The sequence below is a fragment of the Felis catus genome, chromosome C1 (assembly GCF_018350175.1).
Source record: "Felis catus isolate Fca126 chromosome C1, F.catus_Fca126_mat1.0, whole genome shotgun sequence".
NCBI lineage: Eukaryota > Metazoa > Chordata > Mammalia > Carnivora > Felidae > Felis > Felis catus.
This window is the reverse complement of record NC_058375.1, coordinates 24,909,031-24,933,022: the sequence shown is the minus strand read 5'-3', so window position 1 is coordinate 24,933,022 and position 23,992 is coordinate 24,909,031. Positions and strand designations below refer to the sequence as shown.

At 43.6% G+C, this 23,992-nt stretch overlaps 1 protein-coding gene across 4 annotated transcripts; it reads left to right on the top strand.

The window, feature by feature from the left end:
- Positions 1-1,900: 1,900 nt before the first annotated feature.
- On the top strand, positions 1,901-22,431 carry RNF19B (ring finger protein 19B). Of its 4 annotated transcripts, none has more exons than XM_045035498.1 (9): positions 1,901-2,715; positions 12,034-12,239; positions 13,630-13,774; positions 15,211-15,373; positions 15,821-15,935; positions 16,992-17,132; positions 18,090-18,297; positions 20,655-20,786; positions 21,546-21,680. In XM_045035498.1, exons 1-9 carry the CDS (start codon positions 2,084-2,086, stop codon positions 21,565-21,567), a joined length of 1,764 nt encoding a protein of 587 aa, XP_044891433.1. In that variant the 5' UTR covers positions 1,901-2,083; the 3' UTR covers positions 21,568-21,680. The 4 variants fall into 4 exon arrangements, with proteins under 4 accessions (XP_044891433.1, XP_044891432.1, XP_023114194.1 ...); XM_023258426.2 differs by having other exon boundaries at positions 1,913-2,715; positions 21,596-22,431; XM_023258427.2 differs by having other exon boundaries at positions 1,919-2,715; positions 13,633-13,774; positions 21,596-22,431.
- The last annotated feature ends 1,561 nt before the right edge of the window (positions 22,432-23,992 follow it).

Here is a 23,992-nt window from a genome sequence, read left to right as displayed (position 1 = left end):
GCACACACCTCCTTGAAGGGACCCTGCCACTGATCGGGACATTTGGCACTGAGGACAGAGTAAAAAACAACTCTAGGGAGCTGTGGCTTTGATAATATGGCTTACTAAATAGTCCATGGCTCCCCCCCCCCCCGCCCCTACAATTCCCAGCCTCCCTTGCCGTTAGATTCGGCTTGTTTGACAAGGTCTGGTTAATAGTCTGAATGGAAGTAACGAGTGTCATTTCCAGGCTGAAGTCTTTCATTGCCGGTACATTACCTTCTATGTAGCAACCTTTCCCTTATGGAGGCAATCCTGAAAGCCTTGTATTGAGGTTGTAGAAGTGACCTGGATCTCTGAGTTACCCAGTGGAGTAGAGGATCGGTAGGCTGGAGAGCACCTTGAGCCATATCAGGCTTTGCATGAGTGACAAAAATAAACCTTTGTTGGGTTAAGCCATTGAGCCATTCGGGTTCTTTGTTACCATAGCAGAGCCTAGCCTATTCTGACGAATATATAGAAATTAATTGTTGTTTTAGCCATCCAGTAGCAAACCTCCTTACTTGAGGAGAAACATGCCCCCTCCTTACGGTATTGGTCACTTCTCTCTTCTTTCCTGACTTCTCAGCAGCAGTTGTCACAATTGACAATCGCAACATTTCATCTTGGTGTCTGTGACATCACACCTGTCTGGTTTTTCTCCTCTCACAGTCCCTGCTTCTCAGTTTCCTTTGCTGGCTCCTCTTCCACTGTTTTACCTCAAAACTTTGAAGTTTCTTAGGGCTTATTCCTGGGGACCTTTCTCGTGGTTGTAAATGCCACCCATGAGAAAGACAGCTGGTACCTTCCAGTATTCATTCTACCATTCTCTATCAATCACAGAGCCTCTATTTTTAGCCGGGCACATTGCGCCTAGTTAAAAGGCGACATTTCTCATCGTAGCTCATTATTTTGGCCAATGAGATGTCAGCAAAAATGCGTGGGACTTCCAGCGCAGTCTCTTAAAAAGAAAAGGGTGCACTTTTCCCCCTCTCTCCTGCATGCTTCCAAAGGTGGAGCGCAATGAGGTAAACTTAAGATTGGAAACCAAGCGCTGAGTGTAGCAGAGCAGCTCAAAACCGCCTACCTTTGGGCTTCTTTTTTGTGAAGAAAGAAATCAATTTCTATCGTAAGTTATTATTTTTTTTTCTTTTGTCATTTGCGACTGAACCTCATCCTAACTGATGGTTCCTGTCGCTGTCGTAGTTGCATGCTCACATCCCACCAGGAAGCCTGCGTACAGCAGAGGACAGACACCTCCAGGGGGAAAGAAACGCTGGGCCTCCTTCCGCAATTGTAAGTAACCAAGCTACCAGGAGGATAGGATGGGAGGTGGGCCTAGGAATACAGTTTATTAGCTCACAGAGAGCACTGAATGCTAGATTAAGGAATTCGGACTTTATTCTGCAAATCCCTTGCGGACAGGACACCCTGTCTGTCTTATCTAGTAATGCTTCCACTTTGTAGATGCTTAATGAATGACTATATTCTTTATTAATTAATGCTGTTAACTTAAACGACGGAAGAATTGTTGCGAGGTGGACCAGTTGGGAATCACCACCTGATCCACCCCTGTCCGGGTTTTACAGGTAAAGTAACCTAAGTATCTTTTGCTGGAAGTGGCAATCAGCCTATCCGCGAGGAAAGGCAAACCGAAAACTCCCATCTCGAGGATGAAGGCGGTAGGGGGTACAGAATTGGGGAACGGGGCCGGGAAAAGCAGCTGGATGTGTGGCTCCTCAAGATGGCTGCCCCGAACCCCATGACCGGGAGGAAGCGGAGCTCCGCCCCAGCGCGCCGGGCCCCACCCCACTCGGCCCCGCCCAGCGCCCCCCCCCTCTCCGGGGGGGGGGCGGTGCGGGTTGTGAGGTGTCTCAGCGAAGCGCCTGCGCAGTGGGCAGCGGCGCGCGGGGCGGAGGCTTTATAATCACTTCGACGCGGCCGCTCGGCTTCTAGCTCGGGGAGGGCGGCCAAGGCGGCGGCGGTCGCCGCGCCGGTTGAGGGGGCGCTGAGGCGGGAGCAGTGGTGGCGCTGGGCGCCCCTCGCTCCTGGGCCTCTGGGGGCCATGGGCTCCGAGAAGGACTCCGAGTCGCCGCGCTCTACATCTCTACACGCGGCCGCGCCCGACCCCAAGTGCCGCAGCGGCGGCCGGCGCCGGCGCCTCACCTTCCACAGTGTCTTCTCCGCCTCGGCCCGCGGCCGCCGCGCCCGGGCCAAGCCGCAGGCCGAGCCGCCGCCCCCGGCCGCGCCGCCGCCGCCCGCCCCGGTCCCGGCCGCGGCCCAGGCCCCGCCGCCCGAGGCGCTGCCCGCCGAGCCGGCCGCCGAGGCGGAGGCGGAGGCCGCGGCGGCGGCCGGGCCCGGGTTCGACGATGAGGAGGCGGCGGAGGGCGGCGGCCCCGGCCCGGAGGAGGTGGAGTGCCCGCTCTGCCTGGTGCGGCTGCCGCCCGAGCGGGCCCCTCGTCTCCTCAGCTGCCCGCACCGCTCGTGCCGGGACTGCCTCCGCCACTACCTGCGCCTGGAGATCAGCGAGAGCCGGGTGCCCATCAGCTGCCCCGAGTGCAGCGAGCGACTCAACCCGCACGACATCCGCCTGCTGCTCGCCGACCCGCCGCTCATGCACAAGTACGAGGAGTTCATGCTGCGCCGCTACCTGGCCTCGGACCCCGACTGCCGCTGGTGCCCGGCCCCGGACTGCGGGTGAGCGCGGGGGCGTGGCCGCCCGGGCAGGGGCTGCGGCGGAGGGGGACCCGGGCCCGGGGACCGGACCCCACCCCGCGTGTGGCCGGCCCGGAGAGGCGGTCGGCGGCGCCCAGGGTGCGCGTGTGTGGCCCAGCACCGAGGGAGCGGAGAGGGATGAACAGCGGGAGGAAGGAGAAGGCGGCAAGTGCGGCGGGTTGGTGACCGGCCCCCATCGGCAAGCCCAGACCGGTGGGGGAAGGCGCCCACCACCCGCCCTACCCGAGGGCTTGAGGTGGGGGCTGAGCGGTCCTCGAGGGCAAGGGAGCTGTCCATCAAGTCAGGAGGCCTGGAGAGGCTTTTAGGTCGGGGGAACGCCCCTCTGTCCAGAGGTGTAGGGGGCATGTCTTAATGAGGGCTGGGAGGGAATGACTGGCAAAGGATGGAATGAGAATATCATTCTGAGGGGCTCGCAGCAGTCGGAGGGGTGTGTCCCTTTGGCCATGGGCAGACTTAGCAGCATTGCAGAAGGTGTGTTCTGACCACCGCGGCTGAAAGTTGGAATGGAGGTGATGGAAATGGCACTAAGGGGGAAAGGACAGCTCACTGGCAGCTCTGGGGCACCCGGGGCATCGTGTGCCTTCTGTGCTAAGCTGTTGGGAGGCCCGCTGTGGTTTTACACTGCTGCCTCGGGCAGAGTGAGGGGTGGACGGGCCCTTTCTTTGTCCAGAGAAGCAACGGGGCACTGAGAAGAAGGATGCCCAGAGGTTGACACGGTAGGAGAAAATGTGTTACCCGGCCCCTCTGATCGTGAGTTCTTGATGACAGTCTTTTTCATGCACCGTATATCCTGAATTTTTAAGGTCAGTGAGAAAATATGCAGTCTTTACAGGGACAGAATTCCAGCAGATTTTGCTATCTAAAGTGTTCAGTGGAGACCACCCTCCCCACCCCACCCCCCCCTTGAAAAAAAATCTGTGTGTTACTGTCAGTACAAACCATGAATGGTTGCATGCAGCAAAGGAGAGCTTATCTAAGTGGTTGGGAGTCAGACTGTGCCATTTACCAATTCTGTGACCTTGGGCAGATCATTTTATTCTTGTGTATTATGCTTTGGGGGCAAAAAGATGCTAGGGACTCCTTGCAGTGTGAGAATGTAATGCCAGTAAAAAGCTGCATGGTCCTTTGCTTCAAAGGAGTTAAGGAGGGCTTTTAATTGTAGCCTGTATATCAAGGCTGTTTTAAGATTTCCCCGATGCTATTTGTCTCCTTAGAAAGAAGCTGTCTTAAGAGTGTCTAGAAGAGTTAACTTCTTTCTATTTTGCCAGACTTGTTTAGAGACGGGTGTGTTATTTAACCTCACTGAGATGGAGTTTCTAAATTACTTTGAAGGGTTGTAGTCAGAGGTATGGTGTTTGTCTATGGTAGATCACTTTCGCTTTCAATTAATAAGTGTGGGAGGGAACCTTGTAGGCTCTTATTTCTGGTGGTCTGGTGATCTTAATGGCCTTTAGAGGTTAATATACATATGATATGCAGGCATCATACATACTGTTGATCTATTTTCTGAACTAAAAGAACATTAGGAGAACATTGCATGGTTAATTTTGGAATAGTATATTAAACTACTTTTTTGAAATGTCTTTCCCTGAATTTTAACTGAGAAATGTGGCATCACTGATTATCTTTCTGGAAAAACTCCCTTTTTGTTTTTCTATGAAATCAGTCACTGTCTTTGCTCACATCAATAAAAATGGACAGGAATTCACTTACCATCTTGATGGTAAACTGTAAGCCTTTACTGAAAGCTATTAAGGAATTAAGACCATTTCTTATTTCAGCCAAGTATTGGATTAGTATCATCCAGAGTTTTTTTAATTAGTTAAGAGAATTATAAAAATTATATAACTATATTTTTAAGTGTGTTATGTGTGGGTTTAAAGAAGGTAGAGTTTGGAGAAAGCAAGCAAGCTGGCAGCTGAGTATACATGTGCCAGGCATACATAATTGAATTTGATTCTTACAACATTGTAAGATACATTTGATCTAGTTTTACAGATGAGAAAAATGAAATTTAAATAAATTGAGTGACTTGTTGAGGGTCATATAACTAGTGGGTGGTGGAACCAAGCTTGAAACACTTAACTCCAACCAAGGCCAATATTCTTTCCTCTTTTTAAAAGCATGAGATTGTTGGCATTATTGGGGATGCTACTGTTTGGATCATTTTGTCAAATGTTGTAGCCTAAGGACAACATTGAAAGAGCCAAGGATGCTAGAATCTAGTTTCTTTTCTGATTCTTTTTGTGAAGAGCCACTTATCTGTTTTTTCTTATCTGAAATAGGCCTAATCCTTTCCTGACTTGAGAGGCTTATTAATTAATGTTTACAAAGTGTTTTGAGGTGTGCAGTTGGAGGTGTTAGATAAATAGAGAGTAACTTTAAAATTCTGTCACTTCCCAAACAAGTGTCTGAGTTCCCTGGGGATGTGGCCAATGATTTTGCCACCTCTTTTTATTTTAATTTATTAAAAAAAAATTTTTTTAACGTTTATTTTTGAGAGAGAGAGAGCATCAGCGGGAAAGGGGCAGAAGGAGGGAGACAGAGGATCCAAAGCAGGCTCTGTGCAGTGAGCATAGAGCCCAATGCAGGGCTTGAACTCACAAACGGTGAGATCATGACCTGAGCCGAAATCAAGAGTCAGGCAGCCACTTAACTGACGGAGCCACCCAGGTGCCCCACCACCTCTTTTTAATGCCAGGAGAGAAATAGCTTATTTTGTTTTGTTTCAATCAAATGGTTCTATTCTTCTATGTCTGTTAAAATTCTGGATGAGCAGTTAGAGAAGCATAATCCCCAGTTCTCTTCTTGAACCTGACCACCTTTATTCATAAATCAACTTCTTGCAGCCAGATTTATCAAGTCCTCCCTTTGCTCTGTGTGTGTATATGTGTGTGTATTTGAAGGAGGCATGTAATTGATCTTACAGAGTTCTGATCGTTAGGTTCACTGTGATTATGATAATGAGAACACTGTATATTAAAAGATTATTTGTTTATGGGGCGCCTGGCTGACTTCAGTCTGAAGAGCGTTTGACTCTTGGGGTCATGAGTTCGAGCCCCTTGTGGGTTGTGGAGATTACTTAAATAAATAAACCTTAAAAATTATTTGTTTACAAGGTATTTGTAGAGCAGAGCAAAGAGTCATGAATTTTCCTTTTCCCATACTTGAATATGATTTTATTTTAATCATAAATAAGAGGACCGGTTTCAGTGGGGAAACATTTACATTATTATTTAATATTATTAAGTACAGCATTACCAAGTACATTTAAAACATACTTTCTAATAGGTAAAAGTAACTGAAAATACAAATAACTGATCTTTTTATAGTTCTTTATGGTAAATTTATTTTATAGAGGAGAAACCAGCCCAGAGAAGTTTAAGTGTGGGCTTCAATGTCTCAGTGCTAATAAGTGGTGCAGTTGATTATAACTGCTTAGAGTCTCTGCTTAAGCATGAGGTCTTTTCAGAAACCCCCACCTCATGTAAATATATAATGTTTTCCTGTTAAGTACTGTGTTGCCAGTCTTCAAACCCTTTCAGAATCTCCGGAAGACTGAGGGGTGAGCAGAGGAGGCAAAGAAAATTCCTGGTGTACAACAGCAGACCTTCTGTACGAATAAATAGGAGATAAGGCTGTCTTGACCTAAATTCTTTGTGCAGGTCTACCACTCCAGCCTCTCATTGCTTGGTTCTCTCTCAGTCCCCCCTCCTACGTGACCCCAACAGGTAGTATCAGCTGTTGGTCTTCCTGGAGAACTGGACTGGACCATCCTGTAAATAGGAACCTTCTGTTCATCTCTAGCACACGTATGAGCAAGACAAAATTCTCAGTCAATGAGGGAGGATTTTCTTTTCCTCTCTGCAACCTTCCTGGACATCTTTTATCTCTCTCTTTTGGTGTGTGTGTGTGTGTGTGTGTGTGTGTGTGTGTGTGTGTGTGTGTCTTTCTGGTATGACATGTAAAAAATTGAGATAAAGTTGATGTGGACGTTTTCTCTTAATTGATGTCTGTACCTTCTATTTCACAACTCTTAAGTCTCTTAAGCCTCTTAAGCCCCCCATCCCTCGCTTGTCCATCTGCATCATCCTCCAGCTCCATATATCTTTCCCATATTTGCCAAAGTACTCATTCTAAAGTGGAACATCTTAGATCACTCCCCTGCTTAGAACTGTTCATACCTGGGGCGCCTGGGTGGCTCAGTCGGTTAAGTATCTGACTCTCGGTTTCGACTCAGGTCATGATCTCAAGGTTTCATGGGTTTGAGCCCCAAATTGGGCTCTGTGCTGGCAGCACAGAGCCTGCTTGGGATTCTCCATCTCCCTTTCTCTCTGCCCCTCTCCCAGTCACACTATCTCTGTCTCTCTCAAAATAAATAAACTTAAAAAAAAAAAAAACACACCTGTTCATACCTGACCTATAAGATGACTTCTTATGTCTTTAAGAAGTGATTATTTATATGATCTACCCTTATAATGCAAGCCCCATGATAGTCTTCTACCATCTTTTCATGTTATTTTCCGTTTTTCACCTACAACAGTATTTTCCAATGTATATTATACGTATTACTGGAAAGGAAAACGTTTTGTGACCAAATAAGCTTGGGAAATACCGGCTTGAGCAAAAAAAAAAAAAATATATTTCTGAGCTTTCGGGACCCTTTAAACATGCTAATATACACTGTAAATTTTGCTAATGCTAATAAACAGTGTAATTTTCAATCTGGTGTAATTTCCCCAAACTTAGACCAACAGGAAACATGTTTTTGTTTTTTCGATGGCATCTTTAACTGAAACTTTCCCTATTTGCAGTTTTCCAACTCCTTTAACAGCTTTTCTGTCTTCTGTTAGTGTCCTTATTTAACAATGAATCTTGTACTCTGGATAGATTAAGAGCTCCTCTAGACTAGGATATCTGTATTCCAACTTTTTCCACAACACTGTGAACAAAATCTTTCAGTTAGATCTCAGAAGAATGGGATATTGAATTTAGATGGTTGAAGATAGATAAAGATAATGAATAGCACAGTTTTTGGAAGAGAAGCAGATAATGAGGGGGAGGGTAAGAAGAGGACAGATGATCATTAAGTAGACACTTTTGAGAATTATAAAGTGTTGAACCTTAGGTAAATATTGGGTATTACAAAAAGGACTTAGACATGGTCCTCTTGATAGGGAGTTTGGCCTGTTAGAAGAGATGATAGGTAAGTAGATAGGTAGGTAGAGAGATAGAAAGAGAAAAAAAAGGAAAAGGAAGAAAGGAAGAAGAAAGAAAGAAAATGCAGTGTAACACATCCTAAAGAAAATACAAATCCTCTTAGAGGATAGATGAAAGATTTTGTATGAGGGTGTCAAGAAAGGGGTGCCTAGGTGGCTGACTCAGTTAAGCATCTGACTTTGGCTCAGGTCATGATCTTACAGTTCATGGGTTTGAGCCCCACATCAGGCTCTGTGTTGATGGCGTGAAACCTGCTTCAGATCCTCTGTCTTCCTCTCTCTCTGCCCCTCCCCTGCTTGTGCTCTCTCTCTCTCAAAAATATATAAACATTAAAAAATCTTTATTAAAAAAAAGACTTCGCAGAGCAGGTAATATTTGATCTGGGCCTTGAAGAGTATGAGTAGTAATTCCTACAAGGCAAATAAAGATGCAAGTAGAGAAAAAAGCATCTTAAATCAGAGGGTTATGAGCAAATACATAGAGGTATAAAAATGCAATGCTAAGTCTGGAGGCTAGTTTGGTCAGCCTCTGGAGGCACAATATGGAGAGCGTGATCTGGAAAGTAACTAGAGATCAGTCTGAAAATATAGACTGGATTCAAGTTGATAGCCCTATCTAAGCCATGCAAAGTTTAGGTTTGAAAGACTTTTTTTCTTTTTCGTTGAAGGATTTTAAGTAAAAGAGTAACATCATGATAGATAACTTTCTGGAATTGGAATTTGGATTGGAGTGGAGAATAAGGAGACTAGATAGTAGACTCTTAGAGTTGTCTGGCCAAGAGGTGACATGAGTTTGAACCAAGGGGGTGGGAATAGAGGGGGGAGAGATAGTAAGAGTACAGCTCATGACAACTTGGTGCGTATCTGCTACCCTTACACATGCTCAGGGTCCATTTGTAAATGAAGTTACATGGCCTGGAGCTACAAAGTGCAGACATAATATAGGAACACATTTCTTTTTTTTTTTTTTTAATTTTTTTTTTAACGTTTATTTATTTTGGGGACAGAGAGAGACAGAGCATGAACAGGGGAGGGGCAGAGAGAGAGGGAGACACAGAATCGGAAACAGGCTCCAGGCTCTGAGCCATCAGCCCAGAGCCTGACGTGGGGCTCGAACTCACGGACGGCGAGATCGTGACCTGAGCTGAAGTCGGACGCTTAACCGACTGCGCCACCCAGGCGCCCCAGGAACACATTTCTTTAACTACTAGGGTATGTGGAACGTAATCAAATAATAATGGGATTTTTTTTCTCCAGGGCTGAAGTTAGGTAATACTGTGGTCTAGCCTGTCACACATATTTCTGAAGACTTAGGAAGTGAATAAAATTGGTAAATTTGTATGAAATTAAGGGGAGGGAGAAGGACACGTCTGTTTTCTTAGCAGCATGTAATTTCCAACACCTATTTAGCTGCTGCTTCTCCCTCCCCACCCCCACCCCCCATTTAGCTTCTAATTAGCAAGCCTGAGTGCTTGGTTAATCTAAGAGCAGGGTGGGAGAGAGACTCCAGTGTGGGATATGGAAGAGAAAGAACAAGATCATCAAGGTGGATTTGGTCTCAAGGATGAAGTTTTTTTCAACTACCTGTGGAAGAAGATTACCCTATTCAGAATTTAGGAGTTTACTCCTAAAATGGGCTTAGACAAAGTTTTTAGGACTAAGTTATAGTACCTGGCATATAGTAAACCAGTAGATACATGGATAAAGTTTAAAGATTGCTTTAGGACAGAGTAATGGTCCATGAGAAGAGTTAGAATGGCCTGGGGAAAGTAAAGAACTTAAGGCAGGAGAGGGTCTCTATCATTCATTGAACACAAGCATTTTAAGCATGAACCAGTATACTATACCCTGAAGATTAAAAAAAAAAAGGATGATACTTTTCCTTGAGTCTAGTCTGGTTGGGGAAGCATATGTATACACAAATAATTAGAACATAATGTGATAAGTAATATGAAATAATCATACATAGACATAAAGTAGGCAACCAGCCGCCTAGAGAGATTAAGTGGATTTTATAGGGAGATGAAATTTGAGCCGGTTCTTAAATGGATAAAGTATTTGCCAGGGCAAGAAGAAGAAAGGAAAGAACATTTCTAGGCAGAAGGAGTAGATTATGCAAAGGCTATGAAGTAGGATAAAATGTGCTGTGTTTTTATACCATACCTTTCAGGGCAAGATCTCAAATGCAGTTTTAGAGTATGTGTAGTTCCACTTAAATGTGGCAAGCACCTATACCTCCATTTTTGGGGTAGAGGTTAAGGCTTGGAGATTTAAATTAGCTCAGTGTCATGCAATATGAGTCAGGGACAAGGAGCCCAGACCAGGCGCCCAAAAACAGGAATGCCAAGTCTCGTGCCCTGAGTAATTCTGTGTCATGGTAATAGATTGCTGTGTGTTCGTGAGTATTTGGGGTTATTTTACTTCCTTAGAACCAAATTCTACACCCAAAATTGACATTATCAATCTTGTCAAATGTTCTTTAAAGAAAAAATAAAAGATTCTGTTAATGAATATTTACTCCCACCGTGTGAGGTAGGAATGGATCAGGAAATGATCAAGGCTTCCTGACTGTGTAATTTGTATCATCAGAAGTTGACTACTTTTCAGAGGCCATCCAGTACCTTTCCTAGAACCCAGAATAGTAAGGAAGTCACTTTCTTCAGGAGAAACATTGTTTATCTGTAGTAGTTATTTTGCAGCGAGGTGGGGTAAATTTGCTCAGAACTCCTACAGGATATGAATCATTTGCATTCATACATTGACCTCTTTGCTGTTTCTGAGAAGAGATTTAATACAGACTATATTATGTAACACAGGTGATATGTCATCGATACCTTCAATGTCATTCTCAAATCAACTTGCAGAATCTATAATAAACCTGAGAACTTGAGTTGCTGTTATGAACATCTAATGTACATTCAAATAAACAGTAGAAGAAACCCAAGAAAACTTTTATTAGCCTTCCATAAAAGTTGTTTAAGGTCTTTGGCAATTGGAAGAGAAAGTGGAATAGGGGACAGCAAAGCCCAATGGCAACACCTAAGCCTACAGTCATTGACCTGTTTAAAAATTGTTTGAACTTTCACAACTGCTATTTTCCCTTCTTTGTTTCTTTAAATTACTTAATTTTTTTTTTTTTATTTTAAACAAGCATTCACTTGTTAGGGTAATCTGAACATTTAGTTGACATATTTAGAACTAGTCAGAAGTGCTAATAGTTACTAATATTTTGGATTGTGAGAGAGACTTCTTGGAAAATAAACATGAATTATAAGAAACAGTTGATGTTGGTGCAGATAGATTCTGAATTGCCCGTCTTTACTGAGAATGTGTATCAGAAGAGAGAAGGAAGGAGAGGGAGATAATAACCTTATTCTGTATTAATTAGTAAGGTAGAAGAATGATATTCTTGGACTCTGGAGCCTGTCAAGGAAGTAGATATTTCAAGGTATAGATTTGAGTAAAAAAAAAAAAAAAGTTTGAAAGATAAAATGAGCTTTCAATAGGAGAAGCTGGTCATAATCCATCTGTGGCTCTTGTCTCAGGCCGTGTGTGGTCAGACCAGCTTCACTGTGGAACTTAAAAATAAAAAAGTATACTTTAGTTTTTGCTATAGCTTGTTTTACAAATGTTCTGTCCTTTAGTGTAAACAAATTCTAATCTCTCTAAATATAGTAAACCATCAAAAGGATATAGTTTTGTACCCTGTAATTTATGAAACTTGCTGTGGGAAACTGCTTTTAAAGCAGCTTGAACTGTGACTGAATATGTGCTAGAATTCAGGCTACCTATGGTATTTTCCCCTATTTTTTCACAAATAAGTGATTTGTGTTTTTTTAGAATCTCAAGAAGAAATTTACTTTCTCACACAGAATATGTTTTACAGTTTGTTCGGCATGCTTGTGTGTATATGTTATGTGTGATATGTGTACTCTTTTCTCTCTATATCATGTGTAGTGACAAGGAGTGTCAGTGTTACCCCACTGACACTGATGAATAATGTCTGTCTTGTTTCGATCTTTCTTACCTTACTGATCTCTCTTCCTGTGTCCTTACCCAGTTATGCTGTTATTGCCTATGGCTGTGCCAGCTGCCCAAAGCTGACCTGTGAGAGGGAAGGCTGCCAAACGGAGTTCTGCTACCACTGCAAGCAAATATGGCATCCAAATCAGACATGCGATATGGCCCGTCAGCAGAGGGCACAGACTTTGCGAGTACGGACCAAGCACACGTCAGGTCTCAGTTATGGGCAAGAATCTGGACCAGGTATAAGTTGGCATTTTCTCATTTTTCTCTTTATTTGATATTTCATAACATGAGCCTAAAGCTAGGAGAGATTATCTTAATGTATAACCAAGTGTTTCCTGGGATCAGAGAGCAGAACATATTTGGTAATACCTTCAACGTTGTATTTGATATGTAGCTTCTCTCTCTAATAACTATAGGTTTTCCAACCTATAAATTGGTAAAATTGGAATGCAACAAAATTGAATTCTCTAGTTTCTACCTTCTAAATTTTTTTTTTTACATTTATTTATTTTTGAGAGACAGAGAGACAGAACACAAGTGGGAGAGGGGCAGAGAGAGAAGGAGACACAGAATCCAAAACAGGCTCCAGGCTCTGAGCTGTCAGCACAGAGCCCGACGCGGGGCTCGAAACCACAGACCACAAGATCATGACCTGAGCTGAAGTCGGACGCTCAACCGACTGAGCCACCCAGGAGCCCCTCTAGTTTCTACCTTCTTAGTAATATGTCTCATATTGGAAAGTAATTAGGTCCCTCTGCTAAGGACTTTTTCAAAACCTTCATTGTAAGCAGAAAGACATTTAATTAGTATTAAACTTCTATTATTTTCCTACCAGCTTTAAATGCACCACTGCTTTTGGAAGTAGGGTACAGAGTTAAGGAAAGGAAATAATATTAGTATGGATTAATGATTAACCTTAAAAGGAGGAACCTTGGCAAGTCAGAGTAAACCTACTTAAAAATTTCACTGAGTTTATTGCCTTTTATAAATGTATTTTATTTCACTGATGTCATTTGGGAGAGGCTGGTAGGAAAGATTTTACCATTTACTTTTTCCTGGCACAGCATAATCTCCTAAATTGTCATTTTAATAGGATAGTTCCTAGCTTGCTGTGAAAATTACTAGGTGTGTGCTACATAGCATACCCACTTATATTTAGGTTTTGAATTTGAAAGTATCATGGGAAGGGTCTGTGGGTTGTGTTAACAGCAAATCACAATGATACTGAGACTGAGAAACGAGTTTCTTGAGCTAAAGTTTTTTTGCAGACTGTTCCTCCTGCAGGACTCTGCTTTGAATTCTGCCAGCCTATTGGCTGATGAAATTCCATTTTTCTTGGAACGATCTTTCTCTCTTGGGAAGTATTCTTGCTCAGAGTGTGGCTTAAGTGCTGTGTAAGATGCCAGTTTGGGGGATAGGCAGCTCAATATGAGACAGGATCCATTTTATGAAAATTCCTGAGGTCTAGACATAGCCAGCCTTCCAGTGAAGTGGGTTGCACAATTTGGAATTCTTAGTTGAGAGTTTTTGACTGCCTCCTCATTTTTTATATATATTCCTAGGAATAATAAATCAAACTAGGTTTAACTAGGGATATTTTTCTACCCGATTTTCCTTCCCCTCTTAGCAGATGACATCAAGCCATGCCCACGATGCAGTGCTTACATTATCAAGATGAATGATGGGAGCTGTAATCATATGACCTGTGCAGTGTGTGGCTGTGAATTCTGTTGGCTTTGTATGAAAGAGATCTCAGACTTGCATTACCTCAGGTGAGAAGGCAAATGTGTCCATTGCTTTATAATCTTGTTCTTTTACTGATTGAGGGGAAAAAGGAGGTCAAAGAGACATAGTTGTCTGTCCTCACATTACAGAGTAAGGAAGCTATAAAAAGTTCTTCTGAAGCACTCCTGTGACCATGTTTTTTTCGAGTTCAGCAACTTCCAGGGACTGTTTTCATTACCTTCCAGATAGAGTTCAGTTTCCCTAGCATGGCTTTAAGTCTTGCCACAATTTGGTCATCATCTAATTTTCTCGCTTTTTCCATGTTGCTTTTATACATGCTATATATTACAGGTAACCTGGGCTTGCTGTTCCCTGTGTCTGCTCTATGCTGTCTTATTGTTCATGTTCTTTCATAATTGTTTATGTTCTTGCCTCTGCTCAGAATGCTTTCTGATCACATCGCCCTCCCAGCAACCTCTTTTTATCTCAACCTGTTCAGTTTTTATTCACCTTTCAGAGGTCACTTAAATGCCATTTTGTCTATGATGCCTTCCCCAGCTTTTTCTGCCTCATTCTTCTATATTGGCATTCGTTAAATGTTTGTTAATAAACATCACTACTTTTGCTTCATATACAAGTCTAATTTTGCTAAACTGCATAAGTTTATTAAGGTCGGACTTACCTTTTTACAGTTTCTTGCATGTAATGACTTCCTAAAGGATTCTAAAGGATTCAGGTTGAATATTAAAATATTGTCCTGAAGGAGTTAATATTTACCAACTTAACATTCACTGTGTGCATGAAGCATTTTCATTTCCAATATGGCAGGCATTGAGTACTGACACTATACCGATTATCAGTGACATGAGTGTGTAAGACATGATCCCTACTTTCAAAATTGCTTATCCTGTCTAGTCAAGAAGATGGGACAAAGGGAGTGAGCAAAAATGGTTGAACACATAAGGATTGGGTATAAAAGTAGCCAAACTCGGAATATGAAACTGACATAAAGGGTGTGACAAAGTCTTTTTATGTCCTTTCCCAGGAACATAGTTTACACTATCTATTGGATATGGGTAGGACAGATGCCAAGAAAACTATGCAAATCAGTGTTTATTAGCTGCCGGGCACAGTGCTTTTGGATGCGATATCGAGTGTGTAGGTTGTTCAGGATCCCAAGTAGTATATCAGTCAAGGAAGCGGAATCAGTGTTGATAGGTTAAGGAGGACAGAGTTCAACAGAAAAGAAAGGAAAGAGGTTTCAAGGCTGGAAGCGTACCTTTACCAAAAGTAAAGGGCCCAGAGCTCTAGTAATCTGACCTTGCCTTTTGCTCCCCCTCATATGATATATTCATTTCCTGTAACCTCTTGTAACTATTAATCATTCCTGTTGAAAAAGAAGGCTCTTGCTCTTAGTAAGCCCTCTGGTGACAATAGCTGCATTTGTAATATTACCATTAACTTCAGCATGTTTCCTCTGCAGCCCCTCTGGCTGCACATTCTGGGGCAAGAAGCCGTGGAGCCGTAAGAAGAAAATTCTTTGGCAGCTGGGCACACTGATTGGTGCTCCAGTGGGGATATCCCTCATTGCTGGCATTGCCATTCCTGCCATGGTCATCGGCATTCCTGTTTATGTTGGCAGGAAGGTAAGACATGCTGAGTTCTATGTATGTTCCATCCCCAGGTTTGCTGGTAAAGGTTTGAAGGAAATAGGGAGGAGCTTATATTTCAGAGCTTCCTGAAAACCAGCTGGTTCTTGGATAAAAATAACCTTAATTTCTTAAATGGATTTTCATAAACCCCGAGAGATCTGGAAGTTCTTATTAGCATCCTGGGCCTGGTTTGTCTCGGTGACTTAAAGGTGAAATACTTTTCCTCACTCCTCTGAGTTATTTTGTCTCTTCTTGGATTAACTTTTTCTGTATTACTTTATGTCACCCTGGTCTGAGTTAGGTTCAGATTGGAGTAAGATGGCCTCTTGGTGGGTGGGGGATATATTTTAATACAGATAGAATATTCACTTGTCTTTTTTCACCCTAGCAAAAAGATTGATATCCTAACCTGCTGACCTGAATTTTATTTCTTCTTCTTAGATTCACAGCAGATATGAGGGAAGGAAAACCTCCAAACACAAGAGGAATTTGGCTATCACAGGAGGAGTGACTTTGTCAGTCATTGCATCCCCAGTCATTGCTGCAGTTAGTGTGGGTAAGCTAGCCGAGACCACAACTCTTCTCCTTCCCTCCCTCTCTTTTCTTTAGCACCCCTCCCCCCCCATACCTCTCGCTTTCCAACTATAGCAGTTTAGCCAGCTGGCCAGATGCTTCACCTCGGAGGCTCCTACATTCCATGCGAAACCCACCTTGGGAGTTAACTCTTTTAGGCACTATCATTGTGATTATCAGCTGCACTAAATTGTCACACTTTGGGATCTTTCATTCTTAAATTAGTGCTTAGAACTCCATCTGGCACATAGAAAAGTTTGAATTAAAGGATATCACTTTAAGGCCTAGTTTTTCACCTTTCCTCTCCACTTGCCAGGGAACCCACAAAATAAAATTACTTTTATTTTTTTATTTTGATTTGCTTAATGCCTCATAGTATTTTAAGAGGCATGAGGGTTTGTTCTAGAATAAGACTATTATAAGTAACATTTATTACGGCTCTCCATGTGCCAGGAGCAGTTCTGAGTGTTTTGCATGTATTAATTCATTTGATCCTCACAGCAGCACAATTGTAATAGAAAGGTGCAGTAGTTTGCCCAAGGTCACTTAGCTGGGACATGAATCAATGCAGTCTGACTTCAGAGCCTGTGCTCTTAACTAAGCCATTCTGCCTCTCACAGCAGTAAGATTTTGGAATTCACACTCTGCAGGCGTGGGGATTCTAAGCCCCCACTTATTTAATGTTTGATTATTGATTGTTTCTTGGATTAGCATGTCAGCAGTGAGTAGAAGAGGGAAAATGAAAGCGACGTGTACTCACTGTGCTGGGCACTGTACATACTTTTCTTGTGGTCATTGACAACCCTGGGAAGATATGGCCGAGGTTATACAGCTAGTAAATTGGAGCCAGGATTCTAATCCAGGCCTAATTCCAAGTCCGGTCATCGTCTCTTAGTCCCACCTACCTCTTTAGGATAAGCCATGTTCTGTCTTTCTGTGGCCCTTTATAAAGTGGTTTGTCTGTGCTCAGGCTGGAAAGGAAAATTTAGGGCGGTTGAAACCTGATGGCCTGCTGACTTGTTTCCTTCTCCTCCCCCAGGTATTGGTGTCCCCATTATGCTGGCTTATGTCTATGGGGTTGTGCCCATTTCTCTCTGTCGTGGAGGTGGCTGTGGAGTTAGCACAGCCAATGGAAAGGGGGTGAAAATTGAGTTTGATGAAGATGATGGTCCAATCACAGGTAAAGGGAGAATTTTAATTTCCCTTTAAATTTATGGGACGGAAGATAAAAATCAGTAGAATTCTGTACATTTTACAGAGAGATTGTCATTGGATTACTTTGGGTAATGAGCTTTGTAGGGGGTAAAGTATTTTTAGCTTTTCATTTCTTTGTTCCAGAGTTATTAGGTTAATTCCTCTGGTACTTGGCTCTGTGTGGCAGGCACAAACTAGTAGGATTCCAAGTAACTCCAAGTATGCTGGTGATAGTAGTGATTATAATAAAGTCTTATACCTGCACAGTACTTTATAATTTTCAGAGGACTTTACACAGTTATTATCTCATCTGGTTTTTATAGCAGCTCTCTGAATAGGGAAGGCAAGGGCTATTATCATCCTCATTTAATGGGAACTTCTTTAAGCTTTTGTCTCAACATCTGTTAAATGGGTTTAAGAGCTTCTGCAGAGCTGGGACTAGAGCAAGTCTTTCGACTTCTTCCCCGCCTCCCCACCCCCCCAACTTCTACTTTGATGTTTTTGCTTTACCATATTAACTAAGCTAGGGCACAGAGAGTCCCACAAGTTTTTTAAGCTTCCTACTAGTATCAGCACGTGACCTGAACGTATTTTGAAATCTTCATGTTTGATTAGATGGCATCTGTGGTATAATAGTGGACTTAGAATCCGAAGTGTAGTTTTGTGTGACCAGCCATGAATGGGACAAGTCATTTACTTCTAAGATTTCACTTCCTCAGCTGAAATTGGGCCTGTTATTGCCGACTTATTGGGAAGATTAAACATTAACATATGTTCAAGCATTTGACATGTAGTGGCTGCATGTAGTAGCTGTTCATTAAGTGGACATACGAGTATTCTTCTACATGAATGCTCTCCACTCTGAAGAGTCATTACAGGAAAATAGCAGACTCTGTCTTGATGCTGTGTTATCTTCAATTGAGATATTTCGTTCCTTCCCCAGTGGCAGATGCCTGGAGAGCCCTTAAGAACCCCAGCATCGGGGAGAGCAGCATTGAAGGTCTGACTAGTGTATTGAGCACCAGCGGAAGCCCTACAGATGGACTTAGTGTTATGCAGGGTCCATACAGCGAAACAGCCAGCTTTGCAGCCCTCTCAGGGGGCACGCTGAGTGGTGGCATTCTTTCCAGTGGCAAGGGAAAATATAGCAGGTAAGCAGATAGATAATTTCTGACAGAACCAGTTGGAATCATAAGAAGTAAAATACCTGTTTTGAGTCATTTCTCTGTGCTGGGCACATCTCCTGTATCATCTCATTTGATGTAATCACCAGTGGAGCCGGGGGGTTTTGTGTTTTTAACTTCATAATGAGGAAATGGGCTCAGAAATGTTAAGTGAATTACAGAAAGTTTGGTGTTCTTCCCACTGCACCATAGCGACTCCACGTAAAGAGTAATCCTGACTTCAGATCTTCCCTCTACTACATTAAGCTGCCTGCTTCTGGAAGGGAAAGCACACGTTTTTGTGGCAATCACTAAAGTGCACTCCCCATTAGGCTTGTCACTGACTTTCCGTTGAACAGCATTCATGCTGTATGTTGTTGGCTTATTGGTGTTGTGATCCTTATTGCCTTCTTACTCCTATTTGATAGATAAGGAAAATCAATTCTATGAACATGTGTTGAGACGATGTAAAACTTTATGACTAAAAACGTTTTGACCTGCTCAGTTATTTTACCAGTGAGATAAACCAGAACATATTCAGATAGCTGAAGGACCTTGAGTTGGAAGAAGGGATTCTGACTCATGCCAAGAGGTAGATTAAGGCAACTTAGCAGAAGTTAGAGGGAAACTAATTTTGTTTCATTATAGAGATTATAGGGAAAATCTATATAAAAATCCAAAGAAGGATTGGATTGGATAACCTTGACAATACTGAGCTGCCTATCCCTGGAACTATTTAAAGTAAGACCAGATGGCCATTTGGCTATTAGGCCTTTTGGCTAAGGAGTCAAGCAACAGATGACAGATGGATTGGATCCCACACCTGAGTACCTGTCAGTCACCTGGGAGCCTCTTAAAAATAGACTTCAGGGCCCTGTCCCAAAATGAATAAATTGAATCTCCTGGAGTGGAACCTGGGGATCTACGTTTGGAAAAGGCTCCCCAGGTGATTCTAGCACAGTCACTGTATAAGCTGGCATCTGGGAAGCACCTAATGGTGGTGTTTGTGAAAAGTCTCTTCCAATTCTCCGAATCTGTGGAAGAGCCAAAACTAGAACCCAAGCCTGTGATCTGACGCCTCATTCTCTTGGGCCGTGGCACATGCTTGAGGGCATCTGAGGCCGGAGCTACAGAGCAAGGCATAGGCAGCAGGATGGTGGTTGCTCAAATGTGCAGCTGAAGGCTGCTGCTGACCTGTCTGTATCTCATGACTCTGGCCGTCTCTTGTTAGGGGATCCCGCCCCCACATGCCAGAGAATTCACTGCTGGGCTTTCTTAAAACCATCACCCTTGTAAAGAAGCAGACAGACATAATTGGAGACTGACTTGCTGAAACTGCTGCTTAGCCAGTCTAGCTGTTCCAGTTCTGTGAAAGCCTTTTATAGGAAGTGCATGAGTCAGGTGGGTTTGACTGTGAAACCTATTAAGAGGAAATACTTAAGGTGAACTGCAAACTGGTGTTACAGCCAAGAAGGGAAATTGTTATGGGTTCTCAGCTTTGAGACACAATCGGGGAAGCTTGCTGCTCTTGTGGGAGATCGGATCCTCTGTGTCCTTCAGTCTCATCGCCTGGAGGTAATTTGATAGCTAAGTGTTTGAGTTCCCATGTGCAAGACATAATATAAATGAGATGTGGTCTCTCCTTTTTTCGGAGCTCACAGATGATTGGAGGAGAGATGCACGAATTGATTTAATAAGTATGTAGGTGCTATGGGAGTACTTAACAGGAAATGACTGGTTTGCTGGGAGAATGAGGGGAGATGATACCTCCGTTGTTGTTAAGGACTGAATATGAGTTTGTCACATAAAGAAAGGAAACTTCCAGAGTGAGGGAATGGTATGTGCAGAGTCATGGAGTATACAATGTATATAGGTGTGTAAGGAAAGAAAGAATTCAGAGTGATTATGATTTAGGACTGTGGTGAGAGACGAAACCGGAGAGAGAGCTTGGAGGCAGATCAGGAAGACTTTAAATGCCTGTTGGCAGTAGAGAACCAAGAGAGGACCGTTAGAGTGATCGGGTCTTTGTCCACATTGGCACTGATCTGGAAGGTGTTGGACTTGGACTTAGGGCTGCTGGAGAGAGAACCCAACTGCAGTTTTCCAAGGAGGAGATGTTGAGCACCTAAAGTTAAGTAGTAGCAATGGGGATAGAAAGGAGGGGACGATTTCAATAGGTATTCAAGAGAGAAAATATGTGGGCATCTATCTGAGCTATTTGACAATTGGAGAAGATCAGATCAACTCAGTTTGCAAGAGAATAATAGAAGAGATGTGTGCCAGGAAGCAGACTGTCTCAGAATACCCAGGTCTCATATTAACGTGAACGTCCCCTCTTTACACAGGTTAGAAGTTCAAGCCGATGTCCAAAAGGAAATTTTCCCTAAAGACACAGCCAGTCTTGGTGCAATTAGTGACAACGCAAGCACTCGTGCTATGGCCGGTTCCATAATCAGTTCCTACAACCCACAGGACAGGTATGTGAACAGTCAGAGATGCCCAGGAGAGGTTGGAGTTTGTAGTTGGGTATAGGCCTTCAGAAGCTCAACGCCTCCTGTTAGGGCTGCGTGTGCTGTCGGATGGGATATATCGTGTGTGCCCTTTGAGTTCACCCGGCAGGTTCTTGGTATAGGAGTGTCTGAGATCTCTTGATTGATTCTTCTTGTTAGCACTTGACATTTAGAGATTTCTTTCTTTCTCCCTTTTCTTCCTTCCCCCCCCCTCCCCTTTTTTGGGTCTTTTTTGGCTATTGTATAATTATTCACATGAAACTTAAGGAGCTCGGTTGCTGTTCACTGATGTCTGTGGGTCTGTGGTTTCTGCTCTCATGTTGCTCATTGCTTGATGTGACTCCCGTTGCCTATTTCTCTTTATTTTTGAGGAACTAGTGTAACTGACATGGTGTGATTGCAGCACCCCCTGCTGGAGGGGTTCTGGTTCCTTCCAATGGTGACACAATAGCAAAACACTATGAATCTCCTTTCACTTTCATGTTTTGAGTAAGATAGTGTGAGGGTCCGACCCTTAGCTGAATTTTGAAAGCTCTTTTGTAGTTGTATAAAGAAATTGGCAGAGGTGCGTATGTGTTTTTAATCGTCGAAAGAGATCTAGTTCTTCACCATCTCACTTGAGAGTTAGGTTAAATTTTTACGTTTGCCAAAAGTGAGCTCTCGTCTCCTGACTACCTGTGTTTCGGACTTTCTAATTCTGAACCCACAAACTGCTTGTACCAACAGGTATAGCATGACCCGTACGTGACTCAGCAAAGTGGATTTTGTCTCCACAGAGAATGCAACAATATGGAGATCCAAGTGGACATTGAAGCCAAACCAAGCCACTACCAGCTGGTGAGTGGAAGCAGCACAGAGGACTCACTCCACGTTCACGCCCAGATGGCAGAGAATGAAGAAGAAGGTGGTGGCGGTGGCGGCAGTGTCGGCAACGAAGAGGACCCCCCCTGCAAACACCAAAGCTGTGAACAGAAAGACTGCCTGGCCGGCAAACCTTGGGACATCAGCCTGGCCCAGCCTGAGAGCATCCGCAGTGACCTGGAGAGCTCGGACACGCAGTCGGACGATGTGCCGGACATCACCTCAGATGAGTGTGGCTCCCCTCGCTCCCAGACGGCAGCCTGCCCCTCCACTCCCAGAGCCCAAGGTGCACCGAGCCCAAGTGCCCATATGAACCTCTCTGCCCCAGCCGAGGGGAAGACTGTCTTGAAGCCAGAAGGTGCAGAAGGCAGAGTATGAAGTGGAATGAATGCTCCTGTTCTGAGAAGCACACTTGTAACTGCATCTTTTGGAATTTTTTTTTTGTGGGGGGGGGGAGGGGTGGGCGGGAATTTATGTATTTTATTTCAAATATTCTCTGGTCACAGGTTTTCCCCAGGGAAATTCTGAGAAATTTGCTATTTCTTACCAGGTAAAACATGGAAATTTTTGCCCTTCGTCCCACCCCCCAACCCCTTCCCTCCTTGTTTTAGTTTTAATTTATTGGTTAAACTGAAAGTGGCAATCCGTGAGGTGTGTCAAAGAGTGTACAGATGTATGTGTGTATATTGTACGTATGCTAACATATTACTGAAAGAAACACATTTTAATAAAGATTTCTGTCGTAATTCAACTCCTCTCATTTTCCTTGTCTTGGGACAGTCCTACAGAGCCAAGTGTGTGATTGAATAGACCAGTCTCAGGATGGGAGTTTTCCTAATCCCAGGGAAGAAGCATTGTGTTCTAGTTAGACTGCAGTGGAGCCCCTATACACCAACGACTCCGAGCCTGACAGGAAGCGAAGCTTGGCTTGTTTGGGACTCCGGGGTCAGACTGCAGAATTAGCTGAGTCAGCTGTATGGAGAAGCTGTAGATTAAAATGAACCTCATTTGTCCTCTAGAGGCAGCCTGCAGTTTTCCTGTTCAAGCTTTACTTCTTTTCCGCACTGTAGCCGCCAGTAGGAATGTGCTTCAGAGGAGAGAAGGGGTGGCTGTGCCAGTGACTCTTCAGAGAGTCCCAGTGAATGATGGGAGGTTACAGGCTGGGGACCGAGTATTCTTACTGGAGGAGGAAAGGTACTGGTTTTGCATAATCACCGAGCAATAACCCCGACTGTTTGTTACATTCCCGGGTACACATTCCCCGTTCCAAAAGGCTTTCTTAGTTTTGCCAATGTAGTTTGAGTAAGAGGAACTAAGGAATGTGACTAAAACTCATCATGAAAGGAGATAGGAGACATGCCATCAAAATCTCAACATTTGATTTTATCTGCTCTTATAGATTTGTCAGAATTGAGCTATGTTAGTACTACTTGGGGTTTTGGCCTTAGAAATGAGAGCTCATACATAGTGTAGCAGCAAAACTAAAAGATTCATGAAACCTGATGTAAGATTCTAAACCTGGCAGTAACTTACTTTGTGACCTGTGAGTCAGTTTTTCTCTCATGCTCTTAATTTCCCCAACTCTTCCACAATATTTAAGGAACTTCTTTAGCACCTTAGCCCTGGGCCCAGAGGAAGAATTGAAAACACCCTTTCCCTAAGGACCAGATGGCTTTCTGTTTCCTTCCACAGATGCACCTGCTCCTTGTCTTCCTGGCCTGTGCTTTACCACAATGAGGATGATGAGTCTGGACAACAGACAACTTGGAAGACTCTTGTCTCTTGGGCACTGCAGCCAGACTGAGCACATTGCCCTGCACCTGAGATGGGAAATGCTGTTAGTGGACTTTGAGTCTCTGGAAGGAAGTGCCCTGGAGGGTGTCCTTGTGTGAAAAAGGGAAACTGTTGGAAAAGGGGGCAAACAGTCTGCAAATCTGTGAAATGCAAATTATCAGCTCAAGATTGCAGTTCTCTTGAAGCCTTACCAGGACAGCAGTTAACTTTGATAAACTCGAAGAAGTCTTTGGGAGTGACAAGAATTGGCAGCCAGACCTGTGTTCTTACCTAAGCTCCACTTCTTCCTGCTGTGACACTTGGACAGTTGCCTCTGAGTCTGCTGTCACTCAACCAAAATGGGGAAAATAATCGTTAATTATGGGGTCGCAAAGATTGACATGGTGTACTGAAATGCTTTTGGTAAAGACCCATGTATTTTTCTCCTGCAGAAATAAGAATAAATAAGGGAGATTATGGGGGTCATCTAAGAAAAGCCCAGAACTCTAGACCAGAGGCTATGAAAAACTAAGCTTATT

What these genes read in the sequence shown, in the direction of transcription:
- RNF19B (XM_023258426.2), top strand. Translation starts at nt 2,084, where the DNA reads ATGGGCTCCGAGAAGGACTCCGAGTCGCCGCGCTCTACATCTCTACAC. An exon ending in TCAGACTTGCATTACCTCAG is followed by an intron (nt 13,775 to 15,210) that starts GTGAGAAGGCAA and finishes TTTCCTCTGCAG; the next exon opens with CCCCTCTGGCTGCACATTCT. An exon ending in CATTGCTGCAGTTAGTGTGG is followed by an intron (nt 15,936 to 16,991) that starts GTAAGCTAGCCG and finishes CTCCTCCCCCAG; the next exon opens with GTATTGGTGTCCCCATTATG.